The following is a 26,426-nucleotide window of genomic DNA, read 5'->3' as shown; positions in this document are numbered from 1 at the left end:
GGATTTTTCTTATAGTAAGAAGCAACAGAAAAAGCCAATTTAAAAATGGAGTTTTCATTTTTGGCTGTAATAACTTACAAAGTCAAATGGAATTTGGGGGCCCATGAATCTTTATGCTCTGCATCTCTGCACCGTGGGGCCGGAGGCTGAGTTTGATTTCCGTCCTGTTCATTCATTCTCCAGCAAGACAGAGTGAGGAATGCCCACCCCAAAACACGGTTAAGCTTCAGGAAAGAGTAGACTTAGGAAGCGACAGAGGAGAGTCAACAGTCACTATGTGATAGCTGCAGGGCTTATTTATTTACTTAACAGAATAGCATCCTCTTTTCTGTGTAAACTGGAAGGCCTTGGTTTCATTACCTTCGTACTTTCTGCCCATAATGAGCGCAGAACCCAGTAGAAACTCTCCTGGCACAGCATCTAATGAGCTCTCGAATGTGCAAAAAGCAGTCAACTCTGAAGAGCCCTGTGTATAGGGTCAACAAAAAAAAGGCACTGGGTTAAATTTTTGAACAAAAAAAGCCCCAAACTACACAAAGAACAAGTCCGCAAACATTTTAAATGTGAAGCATTCCCTTGTCTTTTTTTCCCTAGGTCTACTCAGACAAATTAGGAAGATATCTCATTCCTGCTCAAGTCCAGGAATTTACTGATATTGGTCAACAATTTCATCTGTGTGACAGATGCTTCTTCTGCAGACCTGTTGTGGTGCATTTACTCAGGATGATGTCAGAGCCAAGGGAGGAGCAAGAAGAGCACAATTCCAAATATGAGCAACTCCAGACATATCCTCATACTCCATGGCGTGATGGTAAGCAGAAACAAATGTGCTCACACCATGCAAGCAGTTTCATCATTCTTTTGGGAAAGTACTTAGTGGAAGTTCCCTCATGCAAGGCTTTCTCCTCACTTTGACACCTAAATTGTTTGCTGAATGACAGCTATTGGCCAACCAGTAACCTCCCTTGAATAAGGAACAGTAAGTAGGTTCACACCCAAAATCTCAAAAGACACCCCAGAATGACATGAAAAGCTGTGTGTCTGCTTTTGCCTTGCTCAAAGAGAAATGTAAGCTGTCACCTCCTTTCCTGTTTTGCTTCCTCTGTGCCCCAGTCCAATGATGCTGTGAGCAGTCAGTAAGAACTGAAGGACAGGACAGTGATCCCCCTCTCTTCTCCCCATTTGCATCTGTGCAGCTCAGACAGTAGAGACCTGCTCCTTGGATGAAGCAGCTTGATCTTAACATCTTCACCCTCCTACTCTCTTCCTGGTATCTGAACACAGGGGCCATACAACCTGGTTGAGTGTTTACTTCTTAGCTGGTTACTTGATGTTTTATCCCCTAAAAGTAGCTTATTTAAGAAACAGCAGAACAATAGCAATAACAACAGCACTGGAGTATGTGACAATGTCTGTTAGTCCAATCGCTTGTTAAGTCTTGAGAGGCGTTGCAATGTTCTTTGATGTCTCTTGTGTCATACCTAGTCACAAAGACACAGGATACTGTACTGTAACTGTCCTCTTGTTTTTTCCCTGCCATAGGGGTTATGTAGATGTTCAAAGCTTTCAAGGTTAAAACCAGAAATTCATCTTGGGATTTCTCAGAATTTTTAGAAACAATACATTAAAAAAAAATGTATCATTTTGTTTCTTTATTTCCAGTCACATTTCTATCATTCCAGCATCTATTTATGTAACACTGTTGAGTAGTATTCTGGCCAGCATATGGATCATTCAGCAGCTGAAAATGAAAGAAAATGTCTCTTTAGGTACAAGTGTGTGCTTGGTCCTAACTAATCTGAAAGTGCTCCCTGTGTGTCCTCCTACTGTTTGAGATGGGATATTGAGCTCAACTGGCCTTTGGCCTGGTCTGGGCCATACATTCTTATTCTTTACTTCCTATTTTACTTCTTTTTTTTCTTAATTAGAAACCTAAGGGAAGATCAGAACTGTTAAACCATGAACTAGTTATAAAAATGTTGCACGATAGAATAAAATCTACCAGCAAAACAGTCACTTCTAGAGGATCTGAAACTGAGTCACAGATGGAGACTCCGTGTGTGTCCGTGTGGGCTCAGACAGCTGCTGGCGCTGCGTCCTCGTGACCACAGATTGTCTGTGTGGCCGCCCTCTGCAGTTCGTGTAACCGGTGTGCAAATGAGGCGGTGAATCTTTGGGGCACGACATGAAATGAAAGCCACAGGCCACAGTGCACGTAAGAGGGAAAAGAGGCAGAGCAGTGGTCTACAACCAGCAACCGAGCCGCTTGTACCCAGTCCGAAACTGCCCTTCAGCTGGTATGAACAGAAATATCGTATGTCTGGGTAGGAAGTGAGGAGGCAAACGCTGGGAAAGCTCAGGGCAGAGAATACACAGAGGTGCAGCTTCAGGTTGTCAGTATTATTCTATTCTGACATATCAACACCCACAACCTATATCTTGAACAAGAAGCCTTCTGCAACAATTTCATTCAGAAATGTGTGGTGGTGAGAAGTGGGGTTGCTGTGGTTAAGTCTGAAGCAATCTAATTCCCGTTAATCTTGTAACAGTCTGTGTATCAGTGCAGCTGGGAATGAGACAGACAAAATATAGTTTAAAAAAAGACATATGTCTCTTTCCAGTGCCTCTTTAATTACTTTTGGCTGCAGAGACATCAGATTAGTGGTAAAAGAACTTTTAAAAAGATTTCTCCATTTCAAATAAAAACAAGATAAATTCAGTTAACTGATTAATATAATAAATATTGTAACAATAAGAACTGTTCAGCAGTTTAAAAATTGATGAGGAAAGCTGATACTGTTGAGCAGAGAAAAAAATACATATATACAGTTCTCTTGTTTTATGGCTACAATTAACGACTCTGTAATAAAGGACAAATGAGTCACCATCCCTGGAGGTGTTTAAAAGATGTGTGGATAAGGTTCTTAGGGACGTGGTTTAGAGGTGGACTTGCCAGTGCGAGGTTAATGGTTTGACTCAGTGATCGTAAAGGTCTTTTCCAACCAAAACAATTCTATGATTCTATGAATTTTTCAGGGATGATAATTTTTAAAAGTAGAAAAATGTAATACAAGGTTACAGCAGAATGCAGCACTACAGAAAGTTTGTTTCTGCACTGAGAGAAGTGATACTGTAAAAATAAATTTTTGTGCTTCTATTCGTTTAATTTACAAAGAAACACATCAAGAAATTATTGCAATATCTGTACTCTCCCTTTTAGAGTTCAGGTCTACTCTGAACACCTCTTTAATGAACAAAGTTAAGGAATGTGAATTCTATTGCACACTTCCAACTTAAAGTCCTGGGTTGCTGGCCTCCATAGTGCTTTGCTGCATGAGGAACTCTCTGAAACTACCTACCTAGAGAAAACAGAGTATATTAGTTTTCTGTCCTTGAAACTCCATGATATATGACTCAAGTGGGTATTGAAAACCTGAGTTTCATGTTTCTTCAAATTTTCCAGTGGAATTTCAAATGTCTGTTGAGAATTTTAGACCACTGTGGTGATCTTACTCTTTTAAAAACTCATTTATACCCATCTTAGAACAGGCTGCAGGCCAGTTTGCAAACCTCTGTTGCAAAGAATATATTAAAAAAAGCCTAATGTTCATTCATTCCCTAAAAAAGCCAGAGGACAGACCTAGGTCTCCTGATCCACTCTCTGAGAAGGCAGGTAGGACGCTTCATGTCTGACCAGGATCCATTTATAATAAAAACAGTGGAAGCTTTTCCTGTCCTCGAGCCCAGCGGTTCCAGGGTGTTTCAGCCACAGCCTCGCTGCAGGCACCTTGCTCAGTTCAGGGAGGTATGAAACAAGTTATCTTGGCCAAACGTTGTAGTTTTAGCACTCAAGAAGCTTTTTTTGTGAACACTGGCACAAAGGCTGTTTTCACTGACATCCATGCTGCAACACCCAATAGATTAGAGGGAGAAGGATTAAGCCTGTACTGTTTTCTTTTTAAACATGGAACACACCTTTTTCCACTGTACAAACTCTGTATAAATTCTCATTAATCCAAATTTGTCTTCTATCAGGAGTAGAATACAAAACCAAAAAAAAAGAAGGCTCTTCTTTTAGCTTTTTTTTAAATGTCTTGCAAAGTTCCAGGAACTGCTCACAAGTTATATTACCTTTTGCAGTTTATTAACGTAAAAACTGTGTAAAGTTTTGAACGACATAGTTTAATTAGTCCTAGACTAGTACAAAGCAACCTTGTTATTTATCTAATTATAGTATTAATAACTCTCACAATTTTACAGGGATTCATATTTTCTGAACATGGCAGTTAAGGCTTAGTTTTACATGCTAACACAAGGTTGAATTCTCAGCTTACGTTTTTTACTAAAATCAGCATCTAACTATAGTGGTTGCAAAGAACAGCTGACCAGTGTAACTTGGCTCCACCCTGAATCCTAAATACAATATGAGCAGAAGACAGAAGATACTGTTTAAAAAATAACTCCCTGGGGTAGATAATATCTGGGTGCTGTGGAAGGCAGGCAGGGCTGGAGCCCCTCCTTGGAGCCCCTCCTGGGCACATTCATTCCAAACATTATCTGGTACATAACAGTAGGGAGGACTTGCCAGGTCACAGTTCCTTGCCTTTCCCCGTTCTACTGTGGTTGCTAGAAACCATCACATGTCAGAGCTCCTGAATTTTCAGCACGTAGGGTTGGTAATACTGTATTCCCACTTATTACAACACGATTTCAGCCAAGCTAACATTCACAGAAGTTACAGAAGCAAATGTCGTATCACAAAGCAACCACTGGGGTCATTTCAGAAATTTCCTTTGGCTTTCAGTAGTTGAGGGATGCTTCAGTGGTTCGTTTGTGAAACATCCTTGCTTTCCAAACAGGCCTTGTATGACCTCATTCATTAACAGTCATAAGTGGTGGTAAAGCTCTTATTACATAATTTAAAATGTCTTTTCACCACCTCCAGGAACCTGGAATTATTTGACAGGTATAAAATGATGCAACAAGCTGCCTAGATCATGACTGGGCACTCAGTCTTAATAAGAACTCCGGGTATCCCTCATAAGATGAGGTCCCATTCTCAGTTTGAGTCTCTAGACTTAAGCATGAAGTAAATATATACACATTAATAACTACATAGCAAAATAGCAAGTTGTCAGGACTTCCCTTTTCTTCCAGGTATATCTCTGAGTACTTTAATTTCTGTCCATGTTCCCCTTCAAAATAGCAATAAAAGCAGGTAGAAGAAGTATTTTTCATAAAGATAATGTTTCATGATGACTTACATGCACTAAGAGTACGACTGAAATCCTGTCGATCCAGTGTTTCACATGCAGCCGGCAGCTTGCTTTGCTCCAGCAGAAGCTGCATGGCAGGAGCCGGCACTGTGCCAAACCTGAACTACATGCTGTCTCAAGAAAATTCAAATCTGCTTGTGAAATACTGTGTAAATATAGGCTTAGTCAATGGAACTACTGACAAGAATAACTCCTCTACTCACCTCTCATTAATGCTGTGATAAGAGCCTGGTAACCCGAGCAATGTGCATGTATGTAGCACAGATTGTTTGTTTTCCCCAGAGGAGGAAGGGTGTGTAGATTAGAAGGGCAAGAAGAGGGTTTGTTTGTTTTTTATAGACACATTGCAGGTTGCAGGTGGAGAAAAAAAAATAAATTTAAAAAAAAGGTGCATTTGGAGCAGAAAGCAATGATGTTCTCTGACTTCCTGTAACATTTCATTCAGAAGTCTTGAGCCATTTCTGGAGAAAGACTTGTTTTCCTCCCTTGTTTTCCCCTAAAGAAGCGTTACCTTTACATGCAGATTTCTTACTATTAAGAAGCTGAAAAATTTTAACCACCATCACCCTCCCAACACTCCAGATGCTACTTTATATTTCCTGAGCTCAGCTCCGGTGCAACTAGAAAAGAATAGCCATGAGGGTCCCAGATAAAGCTGGAAACTTATGTGAGTTTTTGCAATATACTCCCAAAAGGCTGGAGTGGTTCAAAATGCATTTCAGTGCCTTTGAAAATTTTCCCTTTCCCCAAAAGTGGCAGGAAATGAACAGCACCTTTTTTTTCCCCAGCTCTTCTTTTCACTAAAGCTGCAGATCACTCAGCATGGGCTGCATTAGCCAGTGCAAAAGCAGCAGGTCTTCATCTCTGGTTCATGAGCCGCCTGTTCCCCATAAGGTCCTTGACATTGCATGTGGCTGTAGGGATGCAACAAGCTCATGCTGCATTAAAAGAGAACAATGTCTCATGTTGCCAACAGCTTATTATTTGTTCCATCTCTGAGACATCAAAGGCAACTCTGAGACTGCAAATTCAAGTGCCAAAATGAATTCTTATTGTCGCTGAAACACAATAATAAAAAAATTAAGTAAACTGTCCTTCAAATACTGTGCTATTAAGTGATAAGTTGATAGGTGAGTGGTTAAAAATAGAGTATTCCACATATTTGTACAAAAATTACAACATAATGACTCCTGAAATATAAAAGAACTGCAAAAGATGCAAAGCTGAAGGAATAACACAAGCTACATGATGGGATCTTCTGTATAAATGGCATCCTGTATGATTGGAAATCATGGCTATATATGTTATAGAAGAGTCCTTTTGCTTTTATTTATTGCTTTTTCCCTAAAGATAGATTCATATACCTATGAGCCACACACAGCAATACATTTGCAAGAGTACTTTGTGTACAGTTTCTGTCTCTCTGTGGCACGCTTGACCTTTGCAATTCTTTTCCACTCCACTTCTTTTACTTAAAGTCATGCACTGAACACTGTGTCTTAAATGTGTGCGCTAAAAGCGTGTCACTTGCTGTACAAAACTGACATGTATCACACAGTTAATTCCCACCTATCAACAAATATATTTTGTAATGATATCTAATCAAATATATGTATTTCATATGAGAAAATCAATTAATGTCTGAGAAAGGTATTTGATGAATTTTCGATTATTAATACAAATCCAAAACCTGAAAGTAATTTCTCAGTAACCTCTTCTCTAACTGAATGTTAGTGTAGGTGGTTTTTCTTCCCTTCAATGTCATGCTGTATTTCTCCATTTTATCTTTCTCCTGCATTGTTCTTTCTTCAGCTGTGGCCAAGGAACAACTGAAGAGCAGTATGAGAGCATCAAAGCCTTTTCCAGACTGTACAATAGATGCTCTCTAGTAATTGTCTGCATTGGAATGATTTTCCTACATTGCCTGATCCTAACACCAACAGAGAGGTCTTATGTATTAACTGGCTTTTGGTAAAGAAAATACAGACTTTTCCAGGGTTGTTCTTATGGCTTAAGGTACTCCAAAGGACTACATTGGTTGTGGCCTCCTTTGTCACCTTCAGGTTTATGTAGAAAAGCTACTGTTGTTTTCTGTAGAGTTGTTCATCCCAGTCCAACAGTGTGAGATTCTGGGTTTTAAAAGACTATCTGACCCCATAACACAACCATCGCTAATAATCACTGGCTCTGAAAACTGTGACCAATCCATCTACCTACATATCTACCTAACTGCCTGTGTACCTTCCCTGTCATGTCTTAAATCAGCTGAAATTTCCATTACTGTCATAGAGATCACAAATACATCCTGAGGTTCTCTGCACAGAATACTCAGCTACTGAATTTGTTGCCCAAGGGTTTTACTCTTGCTTGTTGCTAATGTGTTGTGAATACCTGAAGAACTGCTCTATGCAATTTTAGAATTGCAAAGATATCAAGTGTCCAGCCTCCTTTGTATACAAGTTGCCTGACAAACAAGAAAATGCTGCTTGAATTTAAGTCAGTAAGTTACTACAGGGTTTTTCCCTTTGCTTTCAGTTTGATATGTTATTTCCCCCACCCCAGCACTATATCCCAGCCTAAGCAATGGTGACAGTGGATTTCAAATAGTTGCAACATTACACTCAAGAAATGAGTGAACTTGACGTAAAGAGAGCAACTTCCATCTAGGTCCTGCAGCTGAGTGTAGCACATCAGATCTGTCAGATGTAAAGAACAGATCTATGATGGAAAGGGCAGACTGATGCAGTAGGAAGCATCACATTGCACTGTATCTGAAAAATGCAATGAACCGTCTTCATATGTGTGCTCTGTGGGAGGAACTTTTGTGCTTTCCTGTGTTAAAGAGTACCGGTATCTCTATAGTTCTGCAGTGAGTACCAGACATATGTGATTCTTTTGTATTACTGCCCCATATTTTTGGAATTACTATAAAGATTTGCAAAAGTGTATCATAGACTTAGGTACCCAAATCCCATTTACTCTCTGAAGTAGTTTACTGTAGAAAATGTTACTTGGTTCTTAAAACCCTTTTGAAACGTCATACCACTTTTTGCTATTTTTTAGCTTTATGCAGGACAGTACTGTCTCGGTCCTCACATTCTTTTTTTACTTCTAAGATTGTCTCTAAGTGCAGGCTGCATTTGTAATGTGGAGACACCCAGTGTGACGTGAGTTATAAGTTGACTGAGCAGATGTTTCCAGGAGGAGAAGGGAGTAGGACTAAGAGATGACAACCCCTTCTTTCCATTTCTCTTATTTAGCACCAGCTTGTGCTCTGTGTCTACGTGTGTTTTGTATTCCCATTCAGCCCCACACTGAACAAGAGAGCTCTAATCTGAAAGTTGATTAGCCACATTAGCATGATAATGGCCAATTAATTAGGTCAAGTCACAATAATCTGTTGTGCAAATTCTGCCCTGGAGGTAGTAGATGGCCTACCAGCTTGGAGCACAAATGAAGTGAAATTGTTGTCCTCTGCATCTAAGGAGAGATACCCAAGTTCCTTGTCTTGGGTGGCTGCTCTAGTTGTGTAACAATGCAAATGAATCACTGTTGTATAAAGCTTAGATTTTTTTTTTATTATAATATATATATATATTATATATATTATAATAAAAAATTATAATATATTATAATAAAAAAAAAATCTAAGCTTTATATACTTTAAATAAAAGTGGGATGTAGTTTTCCCCTCTGTTGTTTTGCATTTCTCCAAGGTTTGATCTTGGTTCAATGATTCCACATAGTGCTCGCAACTTGATTTTTTTAGGCAAGATCATTGATATGTCAATATTGTACCATATTTCTGGATGAAGTCACATAAATCACAGTTTAGTAAATGATATATAAAGAACAGAATTCCCTACTCACTGCTACTACATTAATAATAACAGTAATAAAACTTGATCTTTGGCATTAATCTCCAAATCAACATCCATGCAAAACTAGCCAGATGCTGACGGAAATTCCATATAGACAAATCATGCTAATTATAGAGTTTATATAAATCTTCCTTTTACTAATGTTACGCAGTATTTTTTCCTGGATTGTGGTGTAAAAACTATGTCATTCCACAAAGCAAAAATCATCTGTCCTTCAAAAGAATGGAAAAGCATTTTGAAACGGGCCATTTCTGCCAAAAAGTAGTGTTTCCATTGCATTAGAGAAAAGCAAAACATGGACATACAGTTTCCACCATTCTCTTTCACTGTCATAGGGGAAGTAGGATAAAACAATGGGAGAGAAGCTGCTCTCCTCCAAATTTCCCCTTAAGAATGTATGAGCTCATAATGGAAAATCAGACTGTCATCAAAAGATATTTTCACAATCTCTATGTTTTAATATATAAAAATTCCTGTGATGGATCATAGCAAACTATCCCACCATGGAAGTTCCACAGAGATGTGTCTGTGTTCTGTGTCTGGCATCTAGGGCCCTTGATGTAAAGCTTGGATCCTGTATTTCTCTGTTTGCCCTGTAACAAGAAATGAGCTAAGGCAATTACGTAGGCTTTGTGCATGTGTGTGCAAGCATACACTCTGAACATGTGTATTTATTTATATTAATCATTAGCTATTTATGTTTCAGAACTGAGCAGGCATTTAAAGACTACTGTCAAGTTGGGCAGATGTTTAAGCTATGTATTAGTGACATTACAGTCAAAAAAGAAAAGCCATAATAAATATTTGACATAAGCAAACAGGCAAGCTAAGATGGGTTGAGAAAGAAGTAGGCAACGTGTATGTAAAGTTACTTGTGCCCTTATTTATCTGCTCAGTGACTGAATGCAGCTCTTAAGTTTTCCTTACTGGCTTTCTGTTAAACTTGTGTGTTATCATAAAAAAGTGAATTTTGGAAACTGGAAATTGTTTTAAATGGGAACAAGGTGTTGCCCAACCTTGATTCAGCCTGAGCTCTTCCCTGTTTAAGAAAGGGGAGCTGCCCTAAGTGCTTCCCAGAGGCTGCAACTAGAACAGGCTGGGACTGCAAAGGGAGAGGTGTGTCGGTGTTCACTGCGGCTTCCTCGATGCTCTCATTGCAAGGTGTCCCCTGGGAGGAGACGCAGATGAATGGGAATATGGTGCACAGCCCAGCCTCCATCTGACATGCATTCCAAAGGTAGTCAGGGACCAGAATCAGAAGGAGACAATTTTCTCACCTGTAACAGCTGAATACCTTTCAGTTGCCTGTGCCCCACCTGCTTCCGCCACATCCTTCTCAACCTGCTTTCTCAGACTGCTATTTTCTCTTTCTGAACGGGGAAACAGCAGCAGAAGTGTCAGTGTTGGCATGGACCACCTTGGGCAAAACGACCTGGATAACAACAGCTGAAAATAGGAGTGGGAATATAAACAGTGTGTGCGAATGAAGGACCCAAAACTGCCTGAAAAGACATTTGTCCTGAATGATCATGTAAGAGGGGAAGACAGGCATCAGCCAGATGCAAAGAGGGTATGTGTGCTTGTAACCCAGACGTCCTCAATGTGTGTGTGTACCACCATATGTATGTGTGGGAGGGGGAGATTAGAGCTTTTGGGGACAAATGGAGGGTAGAGAAGTATAGATATTCATTAACAGTATAGGTATTAAGTAACGGTTCACTGGTTGCTGGTCAGTTCTGCATCATGAATAAATCAATAAGCCACTTTGATCCAGATTCAGTACAGAGTATGGGAAGGAAGCAGCTTTTCCTCTGTCAGACCTGCTGTATCAAACCCTCTTCGGAAGCCGCACTCGCAGCCGCAGCCCTGGCGCTCTGCTCCTGCCCAGCTCTGGCTCTGAGCTCTGGCACATGGGAGCCTGGACCTGACATCTGACCGACAGGTTGGGTACACAAGTTAGGCCTGTCTGAGACTGAGATGCTCTAGTTTTGTGTTTTGTCAGACGCGAGGGAGTTAAACCTCCCCTGCCACAGGTGTATGTGATCCCCCTTTAGCAGTGTTTCTTTGAAGAGGGTGGCTAGGAGAGAAAAAGATTCCACTGGTAATGCTGTAATACATTTGAGTAAAGCTTTCAGCATGGTTAACCCAGAGCCCTCAAACTACCCTCCTTCAAATGAGCATGCCACCCTCTCTGCTGTTGTGCCTCCCGTATGTGTGACAATAAACAGGAACCCCATTCACTGGGAACTGCTGGGGTTCATAGTAAGTTTGTCTCGCTGCTAATTTGGGTTGTTCCTCCTTTCATTTTATGTCCTTGCCGTATTTGTGGGCACCAAATATGTAGCATACTGCAAATTCTTGTGTTGTTTTATATGTGTGAAGGACTTCTAAAAGACTACTGACTACAGCAGAAGGGACAGGCACGGTCTTTTCATTGCTGGATTACATTACAGCCATGATCTCCAGGCTGTGGGAATCCTCCTGTCACTAGAAAGCAGTGTGTAGAGTTGTGTCTCTTTATGAATTCCTAGAGCATATCTGGTTCAATTTAAAACTTCTTTTTTTTTTTTTTTATTTTTGCTTTATAAGCAATATTTTTCTTCTTGCTTGTAACTTTTCAGTCATCTTATTGAGGTTTGGAACAGGGTTAGAAGAACTACTGTTTTGGTTTGCCTGACGAATTGTTTTCTATTTCACAAATAATTGAAAAACCAATAGAAACTTTTTCCTCATTTTCAAAGTATAAGCTGTGAATGGGGTTTTTCTTATACTTGAGTACATGTCTAAAAGGGACATCAGTTCATAAAGAAAAAGCAATAAGTTATTTTTAAAACTGCAACATAAAATAATGTTACAATCTCAGGATTTTTTTCTCTAAGCTAGAACTAATGATTTTTTTGCTGTTGTTGACCTAAGTCTTTATTTTTAGAATAAATACAATTCTAAAACAACAATTAAAAATTAATTTTCTCTTAGCTGTACTTCTGATTGATGTGGTAGCTGTGATTTTATTTCATGTAATTACCTCTTTCGTGCTTACCTTATAGAAACAGATTTAGTTAATCTAACTTTCTCTTTCTGTCTTCATAATGTATTTCCCATCAGACAGTTTTGGAAGTTTATTTAGCCTGTATTTACTCTTCCTCAGATGATGAATGGGCATTATGAGAAAGAAAATCAGGCAGGAAAGGAAATGCCTCGGGCATATGATAAAGGTCATTGTAACAATCTCATAATCTCATTTCCTCATTAAAGTTTACCTGAGAGTCCCAAACATTTTTTTTTCTGCTTTAGCTCTGCCACTATGTAAAAAAGGAACTCAAGCCACGTGTTGCAATTCTGTGGTATTGCGGTGAAACGGAGCATCCCTTTCCTTTCAGAGTTTACAAGTATTTATAAGGGAGCCAGCTTCCTTCAGATCACAAACCCAACCTGCCTGGCAACTTCAGTTGACAGCCAGCACAGGAAAAGGTGAGAATTCCCTTCTTCTCTAACACTGGGGTGGCACAAGTCTGGCACCAGCTGCTTCAGGTGAAACTATCTAAAACTTAACATTATTTATTTAAAAGTGTATTTAAATAGTTGTTGTGAGATTTTAATCAGAAGGGTATTTATATCCCTATGTGCCTGAAGTTAAGCACAGTGTATATATTATATAGCTCATAGAATTGTTATCTAGCAAATAGACTAGCTAATGTTATAAAGATAAATCTTTTGTATCTTACCAGTGTTCATGTTGCTGGGGTGTGTGCATTGGCAAATATGTATCTATGCTCAGACTGTTCTCTGATTTAAAAAAAAAAATGTATTATGATTGACTTGGCCCTGACTCGAGCTGGGGCTGGTCCGGACATTGCCCATGGGTCCTTTCCGACGTAAGTTATCCTGTGACTCTCACTGAAGGGGTCTGTGCTGGTCTAGAGCAGCTCCTGCTCTGGGTCACAGACAGCGTATGCCGTGGGTACACTCGCCTTCTCTGTGAATGCTTGGGCAACTGGACTGATTAGTGATGTTCAGAAACTGAGTTTGTTTCTGATTAGGTTTTTGGTACCATTTTGAGATGGGGAAGAGGGAGTGTTCTCCCCCCGTCTCAAAATGGAATAGTTTTCCGTGAAAGTTGTTAACATTTTCATCAAAAACATGAATTGTAAAACTTCTCCCTAAAACCAGGAGAAATTTTTCTGTTTTCAAGGTTTTAGTTTTGATGAAAGGCTGATATGGAAAAGAAGGCGTGTTTTAGACCCTTGTCCTTCTCCAAGTTTTATTTGATATTTCAGATATTGATTTTATGAGGCATCGTAGTGAATGCCTTGTTATAATGAAAGTTGTATCTTTCAAAAAGTTGGAAAATTAATTTTCTTTCACAAATTACAGATAATCCTGCCTGCAGTAGGAAATCATAAGGAGCTAAGAATGTTTGCCTTTTAGTGAAGCAATATGCTGCTGATAGGCTGCCTGGTGGAATCTGGCTTTTCACTGAGGCTCCTGCCTCTCTGAGTACAGATGCAACGTGAGCTGGTTCCTCTCCTGTGTACTCTCTCTGTTACTGTACTTGTAGCTTCTGGTCCCATTAACAGCTGTGCTGTGTGGTGTACAAAATCAGACAGCACGTTTTCTTGGCATTGGTTCAGAGACAGCTGGCTTCTGATCAAGATTAAGGACTGCTAATAATAACACGCGCTGCCAGTGAGTAACCGATTTGGCACACGTAGAAATACAGACATACTCTTCCTCCATGAACCCACAGGAAAATGTTTCATATCACATGAGAAGAAATCAGGAGGACTACCATCCTTTCACTGAAAAAGACTGGTTTGAGAAGGAAAAACAAACAAAACAAACAACAAACACAAAAACACAACACTTAATTTTGTGTTTTTCATGTGCATTCAGACTCTCACTGTAGTCAGAATAGACTTTGAAAGATATATTCATCAGTCTCTTTTTCTAAGTCATATTCCTATTAATTTGTTTTACTCTCCAGCTGAAAAAGGACTGAAAGTGTATCTAAATAACTGTCATTAAAATTTTTATGTGCCTAGTGGTTACTACAATATTTGGCAAATACATTTTGCATTTCATTTTTGCTCTAGCTGTAATTTGAATTCAGGACAGATATACATGTATATATTGTATATATGGCTATATAATGATATATTCTCAAGTGAGATATAAGTATATGTCTCAAATGAACACAACAATGACATGCATATCCAGCCATTTCTGCAAATACAGCTGTGGCACTGAATCCAGTAGGAATTTTGACTGAAATTGCTTGCAAAGTTAATTAGCCCGGTCAACCTCAGGTGGATACTAGAACTAGTACCAGTCAGGCAAGTGTCAGTATTGATGCCAGCTCGACACTCCATTATTGACACTGCTGTCACTTGTTCTCAGGGATGGTGAAGACTACACTTCAGCAGGTCCTTAATTTTATTTGCAATCCTTTGTTCTAACAGGACTACTGACACACTTAAACCAAGGAATATACTTATAAGCTTTGTATTACTGGAACTTAATATCCCTTGATCCTTAAGCCCAATGCCTTGTTCATTGAACCAACCTCATTGACATCAGCAGGACCTTTCTTGCATGAGGAATATTTAACTGAGGGACTTGGGAACACTTCTGTGCTCCTGATCTTATAAGACCTATGCACACAACAATATTCCTCTAAGTTCTGTGATTTCTTCTCTGAACTGGTTTGTAGTGTGAATAACAAGTGGATCAAAATCTTGGCTTGAGCTCCAGTACAAATCTGATATTCAATTTTTGTGTAGTCTAAGAGTTCTTAGAATGGGACAATGTTTCTTAGCTCACTGGAACTGACTCTGTCTTCTTATTGTCCTGTCTAGTGTTGAGCTCGATTTCAGTACACACTCGAAAATACTCAATGTACTTCAGTAATGTATTTTTTTCCTTACAGATGTCTCATATCCTATTTGCCTTACTTTCATTATTTTCCTTTGCTGCCCTTCTGGAAGCACAGTGGAAACTGAGGGAAAATGGTAAGCAGCCTTCACTTACTGAGACCTACAGCTGACTGTAGGACACAAGGGTATTTATTTCAGAATTACACTTGTGTCCACAAGCAAGGAATTTGTTGACTATAGTACCTTAGGCCAAGGTTCTTCCTACTTTCTTGTGAATAACTAGCCAACTAATTGGTATTAATGGAAGAAATAGTTAGAAGTCCTAAAACATCATACAACAGCCATTCTAAATATTTGCATTATAAACTGTCTTATTTCCTATTCCTTCTTCTCTTGTTTCAAAAGTTTCAGTCATGCAGTCTGGAAGCAGAAACAGTATCTTGTGACTTAGATAACAGTCCACAAATGAACAAGTGAAGAATTAATTGTCAAACAGAATATTTCACAGTAAAACCTAGCAATTAGTTTTCCCAGCTTTTCTGGTAAATAAATGCAAAAAAATACAAAGTCAGTAATAAACAAACAAATCTTTTAAATAACTTACCAGAAACTGGGCTAAATTAATATAATCAAATTTGCTGTTCTTATTCACCCAGTGTAGCTCTATAATCCAGGCTGTCATCAATGCAATTATCTAAAAAGAAGGACCTTAGTCAACATGAGAAGAAAAGCATTCTCAACCTGATAGTGTTTTATTTGTAAAAAGTAATTCAATTACTGTTTCCCATATTTTTACATTAAAAAATGGTTTGTCCTGTGTGTTCCCTGAGATATACCATGGTGCTGAAAACTGCAAGTATGTTTGTCAGTACCAAGAATAATCTCTGTATTTGAAGTCTGTAAGATTTACCTTGCCTGTGTTTCCAATATCCATGAGCAGTTTGGTAAACTTCCACGCTTCCTAGAACTGCATATTTTCTGCCATTTTGGATTCAGCTTTTGATATATATTTCTTAGTTTCTTCTTTGTGGTAAAGTCTTAAAGCTCTTGTTCTGGTAGTGAAACGCTCTGGTGAAAAGGTCTTGGAGCTCACTGGAACTCTGATTTCCTGAGCTGAGCACTTGCTGTGGTGTTGACACACTAAGAAACAAATTTTTGCCACTTCTTGCCTGTAGGAAAGTCTCTAAGGGAATCGAACATGACTGAGGAGCCTGTGACAGCAGCAGCATATCTGAGCAATGACAGTTAAATTGGAGAACTGTTGCCACACAGAAGTGTAGGTGAAATTCTTCAGCCAGCCACAGCAAAGAGACAAGAGAAAATAATGTTTCTTTAGTTGAATTGTTCCCAGTTATTTTGTGATGTGGTGTGTCTTCTAATTTGAAAAGGCCAGCAGGGCATTTCAGAGTTACAAGATGGCATTTAGAAGACCACATCTCCCTGCTGCATTCCACTTACCTCTGCTGTAGCTCAGAGATCCTCCACCTCCTAGTGTTTGCTCCACTAGGACGAGGGCGATAGGAGTACAGATTTCCCTGCAGAAAATGGAAAACAACATCAGCTACAGGCAAATACAAACCACTTTCTCAGAGCTCCCCTCCTTCCCGTTGCTAACTCCTGGACCTTTAACGTTGAAGAGGGCAAAGCATTGCAGCTTTGCACCATAGGAAACACCAGAGTACGGAGTGATAGGACAAGGGGAAATGGCCTCAAGTTGCACCAGGGAGGTTCAGAATGGATATTAGGAAAAAAATCTTCATGGAAAGGGTTGTCAGGCATTGGAACAGGCTGCTCAGGACAGTGGTGGAGTCACCATCCCTGGAGGGGTTTAAAAGGCATTTAGACGAGGTTCTTTGGGACATGGTTTAATACTAGAGATAGGTTATGGTTGGACTTGATGATCCTGAGGGTCTCTTCCAGCCGAAATGATTCCATGATTCCATGATTTTACCTGCCTTTCTGGGAGCAAAGGCCATAGCCCACATGCAGGAGGAATAATTGTGCTCAGTGTGTCCTGGAATCCTCACCTTTAAAACAAAGATACCTGCCTACTTCCCACAGTTATGAACCACTGTAAGATTCCCTAGGAACATGGAAAAAAAATCACTTCCTCCATTAAAATGTCATCCCTATTGATCAGCAGGTTCTAGATACGCTGTAAAATTCGAAGTCGAACCTCTTCTTGTAAAGATTTCCAGGTGATGGTGAGGCCTTGGGCAAGAAAGCCAGAGAGTGGTTAGCAGTTTTTCTGGAGAGTAGAGCTGAAAAAAAGGGCTTGGTTCAGTCTTCGCACTGTAAAGTATGAGTAGCTGCTAACATGTCTTTCTCTGCCATGTTCAGTGTATGTCATAGAATCAGAATGGACCGATGTGACACCAGCTACAAGAGTGAAGCTCACCTGTAACACACCTGATGAAGCACTGCCAGTTTACTGGAAGAAGGGCACAGAACTGAAGGGAACTGGAAAGACTTTAATTGCCGAAGTGAAAGAATTCCCAGATGCTGGCAACTACACCTGTCTGAGAGCTGATACCCATGAAATCATCAGCTATGAGTTCTTCCTCATAACTAAAGTAGACTCTAATGGGCAAATGATAAGGTCAATGCTGAGAAGCTTTGAAGGTATGGTCATAATATGATGTGCTGTATCTTGCTCAGCTTTGTGCATTGAAGCTTTGTGAGGACCAGAGGGAGCTCTCTGGAGATATGCATGAGAAATATCCCCTTTAAAATGGGTCCACCTCAAATGCTTTACTGACAATGAGAGGCAAATTACTACTTTTGTGGGTGTGTGTATATATGGTGCAACTGATGAGCAGCATTGGTTACCAGGGCATTAATTTAGGACTCTATAGACCTATAGGAGAGATTGATGGTAGGAATGATTAAATACAGGATTCAATCAATAATACATCACTGCTTTTCTGATGAGAGAGCAATTTACTTGCTTTGCCTCCATCTCACAGACCCAGCATTCAGGAGAGGGTCTACAAAACCAGGACTACACAATTTGACAGAACCAGGGACTGACCTAGATTTTAAGTGCTGTCATTTGGGCTTCTCCATTCATGATTAACCCACTGGGACAAACCTGTGATGTTTTGCATTTTCTGCATGAACCTCCCTCATCTATGTCTCATATTGCAGTCCCTTGTTGTAGTGACAGGAACTTATTACTTTCCAAGGCTTTTTGCCTGGCTCCTGGAGCCACATGTCAGATGCAGTGGGCTGGTCTGCCGGTCAGCTACATCCAGGGTACAATATAGAGTTGTTGGGAGTCTACAGTGCTGGGCAGCAGAAATGAAATACGCACCTACGCTGAGGCCTCATTCACTTCTCGCACTGGAAACATTCTCCATCAAATTATCCACCGCCTGCGGTAACAAATGCAGAGGTTTGCCAACTGAATAGCTGCAATGTTTCTTTGTGAAAGGAACAATGGGTTGTTCTGCATTGCTGCCTGCAGCAGCTCAGGTATGTTCTAGCTCCTCTCAATGGCCACGTAGATGTGGTTAATGTGGTGCCGTGTAAACCAGCCTTCAGCCACTAATGATGCTTATATGGCTTCTTAACTACAGGTGGCTGCCCAAGGGGCAGTATGAGGCTCTGTCTGTCTGTGTACCCACCTGCTGAAGTCTCTTGAATTACTGTTTTCTCTCTGCTTTCAACACATTGGCAAAAAGTGTAAATAAACCATGTTTTCTTTCTTTTGCCATCTAGAGCCAAACAGGACATTTTTAAAATGTGAGGCAAAGAACTACTCTGGAATTTTCAAATGTTCATGGATGACAGAAAATGAGAGTCCAAATGTGAAGTTCACAATCAGAAGTCTAAAAGGGTAAAAGCTTGTACTTTCCTTAACAACCCCAGAGTAAGGCCAGAACAGCCCTTTATGTTACTCAGTGTAGAAAACCTTGGATTTTAGGCTATTGAGGACATCCCACTGTCTGATGAATCCCACTTCCAGAGCCTGAACATCTGCCAAATGTTTGAAGCCATGACCGAGACTAACTTAACTAGTAAGGGTGTGGAAATTGCTCAGAAACTAATAAAGACTTGCAAATGGACCAGTCCCCCACTGGCCTGTTAGAGCTGCTGCAGTGCAGCCACAGAATAATTTAAGCAATAGCAAAAACAGTTTGTGCAGGGGAGAGAGGGGAAGTTGGGCCAAAAGCAGAAACAATCACCGCACTGAGTCCCTTGGCAACAGATCCAGTGGAATCACAGGAGTGGGAGGCTGCACCCACGGCAAAAGCCACATGTCCACTGACAAGTCTCTGTTGAGGAACACTGCAGAAACCTGTGAGGGAAATATGTGAGGGGAACCTCGTGGGGATTTCCTACCTCCCACCGCTCTTGGGGCTTTCTCCAAAACATGGACTGCTTAAGCGAAGGTCACTTCAGTTTGTTAAAGAAGAAACAATGGCAAAGAGTTTTATTTTGCTGAATGCAAAAATAGAACCAGATTCAGGTAGTACTTTATAGATGGCTTTTGTTATTTTTTTCTCAATGGATACATTTTAACATTTCCTTATTTCTTCTATCAAGGTTTTGGAAAGGACTAAGGAACAAAGTAAGATACCAGAGCTTGTCATGGGACAGTGGCATGATAATAAAAGAGATTGTTTCGGTTTAAACACTAATTCCTTCTGCTAAGGAAGGGGGGGCTTTTGCGATTTTACATTGATATGTAATACAGCACTAGAAATGTAAGAACTCCCACTGAACTGTTTCTGCATCTGTTGAACTGTAGCCATAAAATGATACAGGCAACAGTAAAACATTACCTTACCAACTACATGTTATTGTTTTAACAAATTCTCGGAACAAACCAGCATTTCCATCACTTTGTTCTGTATTCAGCTCTCAGGGAGATGTAATCTGCAGCAGCCCTGTAGCTCACACTGATGAATCAGTGACTGAATACACAGCTGAGTGCCAGAAAGAAAACTACTGTCCATTTGCTGAAGAGCACCAGCCGATTGAGATGTTCCTGGAGGTCATTGATGAGGTGGAATATGAGAACTACACCAGCAGCTTCTTCATCAGAGATATCAGTGAGTAGATCAGGAATCATGATTAATTCTTAGCTCTATTCTTGCTGCTGACAGTGGAACTAACAGTGGCTTGGGAATCCCTGCTCTATTCTACTGTAAATCTCTATCAAGCCCCCAGTTACAGGAACAGGGGAAAACAAATCATAGCAGCAGTCCAGGAGAGGATGAGGAAGTGAAGAAGCAACATGTCCCTAGCTTGTGACCTCCAACCCCCTCACCCAACATCTCACAGAAGTTCCTGTAGCCCTCCCTGCTATCACATGGACATGTTTTGGAAGGGGTATGTGAGAGAATTCAGGCAATAACCAATAACCCAACTGGTTCTTCTCTGAGAACTGTAGATTTACTCTGAGAATGGTTGGTGCTGTGCATGTTTCCCTCCATATCCATTCTTACTTATGGGCATCCAGGGCAGTTTAATAGGAACTGGCGGGAAGTAAGAAAACCAGTTGTGACCATGGTGCCACAGGGCACAGGAAAATGAAGCAACATCCTAAAGAAACAGATGTTTTGCTAAATGCCTTAACAGTTAGCAGGGGTTGAAGTTATTCCTCTGTGTCTAACAGAGCCCTCTGCAGCCCTCCAGGAAAAAAGAAAAAAGGATCTTACCCAGAGAGACCTGGGACTGTGATTAATTTTCCATAAGAAGCACACAAGGCAGTTCCTAGATATTGTGCCTACTCCTCTCTTAATCTCATGGAGGCTCCCAAAGCTGACCCCTATAAAACTATCAGCAGCAGTACACCAACCTCTGATATCAGGCTGCTAACCTGAACTCCTTCTGTATTTTCTCCTGCAGTAAAACCAGACCCACCCCAATGTCAGTATGTGGCCACAAACGGAACAGTGACCTGGACGTATCCCAGAACATGGAGCACACCAAAGTCCTACTTCCCTTTGACTTTCAGGGTCAAAGCTGAAAGTACAGAGGAACATACAATCCAGGTAGAGGTACATTTGAAACATGATTTTCTTGCTTGAACAGACAGTATAAATAATATTAGCTTAGTATGCAAGAACTGTGGACTAGAATTACATATATATATATATATATATATATATATAAAATATATATATATATATATATATATATATATATATATATATGCCGAGACTTAAATGTGAAAAGGGTTTATTTTGGCAGAAAATGTCATCCTCTCCAGTTCCAGGAGCAGTAAGATCCAGATGACACACTCTGTGGTGGATATAACCTTGATGTAACTGGGGAGATAAAGTCATGCCCAGCATTGCATAGCTGTGCCAGTGTGAGAAACGTATTTACTAATTCATTAGTAGGCTGTGTGGGTCCTAATGCAGGAAAATCCCAATTTCCAAATCAAGGAGTATAGAATCTGTTGCATTGATTTCCTTGTATGTTGCTTGTACCTGGGTAGCTCAGACTTTCTTTAGAGCTGAATTGGAAAATAAGGAATCCATGACTCATTTGGCAGCATTTCTGTGGAGACTGGCAAAAGCTACAGTCTTTGCCACTTACTTTCCACTTATTAGTTAATTGTTAATTAAACATTGCTGCTCTGTATTAGCTTTAAATCACAAAATGGTTTAGCTTGCTGTACTAGTGCTCATGGATACACAAAAGGTACACAGCAGCAGTATGGCGATTTGCCCAGGTTGGCAAAGAAATCAGCAGTGGAAGTGGAAATAAATACACAAACCAGTTGTCCACAGTGCAGGTCCTTGACTGCAGTGCTGCTCTTCCTTGGTCCAGCAATCAGACAAGGAAACAAATGTAATGATCATTCCAGTTTGTCGACAGATTAAACCGAACACACTAGCCGATGTCTTTTTAATGTGAAAAAAATAAGCAAGCCTGTACCAGCAGATGGGGCCATTCCCCTAGTGCTGAGTCCTTGATTTGAGTAGGGTTGTCTTGTACAGTCCCTTCAGTGGAGAAACTGGCCAGCTGCGCAACGCTTCTTGTAGCAGCCACAGGTTCTCAGTGGAAATTTCAACGATACTGAAAAGCAGCAACTTCTGTGTTTTAGGGTTCCTGCTCTAGGAGAAGAACGAAAAAAGAGAAAAACCCAGATAAACAAATAAACCCTTTGTTTTAATGGCTGTTTCAGTTTGGGGTTTGGATCACTTTACAACACTAATTTCAGTGGAAAGTGGGGTTTTTAGTTTGTTTCTACTGAGGCTCAAGTTCTCACAAGTCATCACGACTTTGGTATCTGTGGGTGAAGATTGGTCCCTTTGAAACACTAGAGTATCAATGGGGTTTTTTGAGTCACATGTTATTGTTGCGATGCATCTGGCATGTTATTGTATGTTCTGCTTGACCTTTACAACCTGCTGACGGAGCTGTGCCCTGTCCATAGGTCTATGAGGCTGATGAGCAGTCATTTCAGATTCCAATAGCTGGGCCAAAAACCAAGATCTCTGTGCAGGCCAGGGATCGCTATTACAACTCATCCTGGAGTGAGTGGTCTTCAGTTTGCAGGTAAGACTTAAAGAACCTTCTACCAGAGGAGCAGGGACAATTCCTTACCCAGAAGAGTAAGGACTCTGTGCACTTCTTCTGCTTCTTAAATATGCATTTATTTCACATTTCCTCATAACCATTTTTGTCTCCTGAATATTTTTTCATGAAATATCTGTAAGAGGATAAACATGTAAATGTATTGGGCCATCTAAATGATTATTCTTGTTAAAAAAAATAATGAGGAAACAATTAGAACCCATTTAAATCAGAGTGAAAACAATGGATGTAGGTTCAGAGACATGGGTAGGGTTCTACATAACTAAGCAATTATAAAATATTCTTCAACAAATACAGGAGCATTTTGCCATTGCTAGTGTAACCCCTTCTGTCCGTTGATAGCTTATGAATGTATGTGGAGCATCCAAATACAGCAGACAATCTGTACACAGCCAAGTATCACCAGTAAAATGATGAATGGAATGAGAGAGAGAAAGAGGAGATATTTGCTATTAGAAAGAAAAGTTAGTAGCAGCTTCTGCTAGTGCTAAGAATGGATATTTTCTTATTCTGTGAAGTGATTAGTGTTCTCTGACAGCTCTATACTCTCAGCCCAGCTTTCCAGGTCAGAACATATTTCTAAATATGGAAATAGCCTCCTTTAGATTACACCAAAAATAATTATGCAGATTATTTAATCTTCTTCCTCTCTTTCATAATTTTGGGGTGGTTTATTTTTCCAATCACATGTAGATGCAAACCTCTCTGACCTCCAGGTTTCCTGAGTCACACCAGTTGAAAAGTTGTGAACTTGTAGCTCTGTTGAAACACTTGAAATGAGATCACACTGTTCTGTGGATCCAGACTTCACTGCTACAGGGCCATTTATAGATTCGAGTGAGAACTGAAAGGAATTTCCCAAAGGGCCATAGCTGGATGGGTACTTGACTCTTATTAGCTGAAATTGAATCCCTCACACCCGTCAAGACACAGGAACTCCTGAGCTTTGCATTCCCTAGGCCTGAGTCCTGTAGAGAAATGGAGTGCTCGTGTTTCACTAGATGGCTCAGACCAGCAAAGCTTTATTGAGAAATGGACTGAAAATCCAGGTCTGAGGAAAACAAAGATAATTCTTATGTAAATTTCCTTTCTCTTATTTTACAGATAACCAGTAAGAGATTCTAGGAGAACAGCACAAGGCTCCTAAAGAAAGCAAAGAGTGAATTACCACAAAAACATAACCACAGTTAGAAGAAAAAACTGCATTTGAGATTCTTAAGAAGCCATAAAATATCTTTTTTGTAAGAGATTAATAGTCCTGATTTTGGCAGCTCTTTTAAGTTCCCCAGATTTGAGTGATGCCTTTAGCATACACCATGTTATATTAACATGTATTTTGATACAATGCTGTCAGCTGTTATTGTAGGTTCTGCTTATTCTTGGAGTGCGTCTATCTATCTATCTATTTATTTATTTATTTATTATTTACTTGATATGAATTGCAATGTCAGATGATGGCAGTTGCTGTTTCATGTTGTAATTTATTTGGAAAGTAACTTATTGAAAGAACTGGTTTAGTATTCCCTTATTTAATTGTTTATTTATTTGATTATTTAATTATTTATTTGTATTTATTTTGTTGCAATCTATCAACACAGAAAGCCTTGGCTGCATGAGGCAGCTACGCACCTCTCAGTTCCTCTCTGATGACAGATGTTTTTAGTAAAAGAAGGAATTGCAAGCCCAGAGTCCTAGAGATGTCAGCTGTCTGTGCTCACACGTGGTGATGCCTGGCCAGGGAACACTGCAAACAGCTGTTGCACCAGAGATGAGTTGCTCTCTAAGCCCCACACCTGCACCTGGACCCAGGCTGCAGTGGCAGCACTGGCGTGGAGGCAGTTTGAGATGCTGTGGTTGACAAGGTCCTGTTGCCACCTCTCACGAACATGAAAGGACATGGGAGCCAGGAACTGCAGACAGCACCTGCTCCACAAAACTCCCTTTCTTTCATGCCTGTGATTATCAGAGGCCTTTTATTCAGCGTGCTCAGTGCAGCTCTTGCAGTGGAGTTTTCTGACAATAAAATTGATTTGGACCTGCTATGCCGCAGGCAGAACCACAGGGCACAAGCTCTCAGGGATCTGCAAGTGAAACCAAGGCAGCTTAAACTATTTAGAAGTTTAACTGCAGTGAATCTGACATTTCAGAGAGCGATTGGTGACTGGTTTTATAAGTGGATGTTAAGCATCTAATTAGAGTTTTATAATACAGATTTTTATAGTTCATTTTGAAAGTGTTTTCCTAGTACTGCAAGAAGTGCTAGATGTTGTCACAGAACCTTAGGAAACAAAACTAGTCCTAGTTCTAGAGTGCTTACAGTGTAAGTCCCCAGGTCTGGAAAGAAGCAGAAGCATGTGTTGAAGCCTGTACATTTTTCTCAAACCACCTAAGTCCTGACTTTCAGGAGGGCAAAATCCATTAAAACATCTTTGAGGATTTAGGCCCTAATTCCTGATAGAAGTTCACTGAAATTAAAGACTACCATTGTGACCATGCTTCCTTTTTCCCCAGCCCTAGAAATGGGTGGTAATTTAAGATATTTAAACATTGAAGTATCTGATATTTCAGAAAACTCTCAAAAATCTAGCTAGAAGTGCTGTTACTATTTATTAATATTAAGTGGACGCATCTTATTTCTGCTATAAATGTAATGTATTGTGCTTATTTTATAAAGGAGCTAATAATAAAACACATCTGAAAACAAGAAAATTTGCTTTACTTGTGGTCTTTTAAGAAGAATGGTTAATATCACTCTTCACTTTCCTATAAGAACATTATACATTACTTCTAAGGCAATGTCTGTAGAGAGAAGTAACATTATTAAATAATGCTACCAAATTCATGGCCTGCAAAACTGCACAGAACCACACAGAAAAGTGATGTCTCTTAGTCAGCAGTTTCTTCTAAGTCCTCTTCTGCAGGCTGTGAACTGGTTGTTTCTTTTTCAGTCTAAGAGTACATTGAAGTTCACTGGGGTCTGTGGTCAGGAGGTTTGCAACTGAAACCAGGCTGACATAGATCCTGAGGTCTTTGAGGCTTCTCTCTAATGCTGCTGATACCATACTCAGAATTAGTAGGACCTTCCTGTTCTTCAGATATCTGGGTTGAAACCCTGGCACCATTGAAAACACTCATTGAAACTTCTCATTGACTTTGATTCAGCCAAGTTTCCACTCTTAGAAATACTGAGGCTAAATTTACAAATATAATGACAAAGATTATATTGATCTACTATCTTTAGAGCAATATGCCTTTCTGTGCCGTGATCCCATAAGGTCAGACCTGCCTACAGGATCCTTTTCTGGCATAGATCACAAGGTAATTAGGAGATGGTAATGATGAAAGTAATAATATAAGATTCTTCAGAAAACTAACAAAGCACAGTTTGGAACTGTCCTTTTTTCTGTAGAAAACAAGTTACAATTACTTACAAGTAATTGTAAGATGGTTGCTCTCCATGACCTAAAGTTGGATTCAGTCTTTGATTATCCATTTCCTGGGCCTTACATGGATCCAGTGCCCCTGAGTATCTATTCTAGAAATTGCCAGTCCCCCATTTGAGGAACTCTCTAGATTTTACCAAAAGGTGTTAATATTACAGCACAAATATTCACCAGAGCAGCTCCATACACTGGAGACTATTTCCTGACATACTTTGTCCAGCCAAGAAAATAATCGACATGCCAACTAATCCTTATACTTCACTTTCTTAATTCCTCTCCTAGTTGCACTGCAAATAATCTGGAAACCTTCTTATGTCACAATGTATAGACTCAACCAGGCTGCACAATGTACAAAATTGCCCTTCTAAAAACTTTTGATTGCAAAATCAAAGCTTC

General features: G+C 39.9%; 1 protein-coding gene across 1 annotated transcript; it reads left to right on the top strand.

Moving 5' to 3' along the window:
• Nucleotides 1-224: 224 nt before the first annotated feature.
• On the top strand, nucleotides 225-25,643 carry IL12B (interleukin 12B). The gene is made up of 9 exons (XM_065030028.1): nucleotides 225-811; nucleotides 12,452-12,628; nucleotides 15,084-15,165; nucleotides 17,371-17,652; nucleotides 18,751-18,868; nucleotides 19,894-20,087; nucleotides 20,887-21,032; nucleotides 22,427-22,548; nucleotides 23,692-25,643. The coding sequence occupies exons 3-9, from the start codon at nucleotides 15,084-15,086 to the stop codon at nucleotides 23,693-23,695; spliced, it is 948 nt and encodes a 315-aa protein (XP_064886100.1). The 5' UTR covers nucleotides 225-811; nucleotides 12,452-12,628; the 3' UTR covers nucleotides 23,696-25,643.
• The last annotated feature ends 783 nt before the right edge of the window (nucleotides 25,644-26,426 follow it).

Source organism: Columba livia, chromosome 14 (assembly GCF_036013475.1).
Source record: "Columba livia isolate bColLiv1 breed racing homer chromosome 14, bColLiv1.pat.W.v2, whole genome shotgun sequence".
NCBI lineage: Eukaryota > Metazoa > Chordata > Aves > Columbiformes > Columbidae > Columba > Columba livia.
This window is presented reverse-complemented; position numbering and strand designations above follow the sequence as displayed.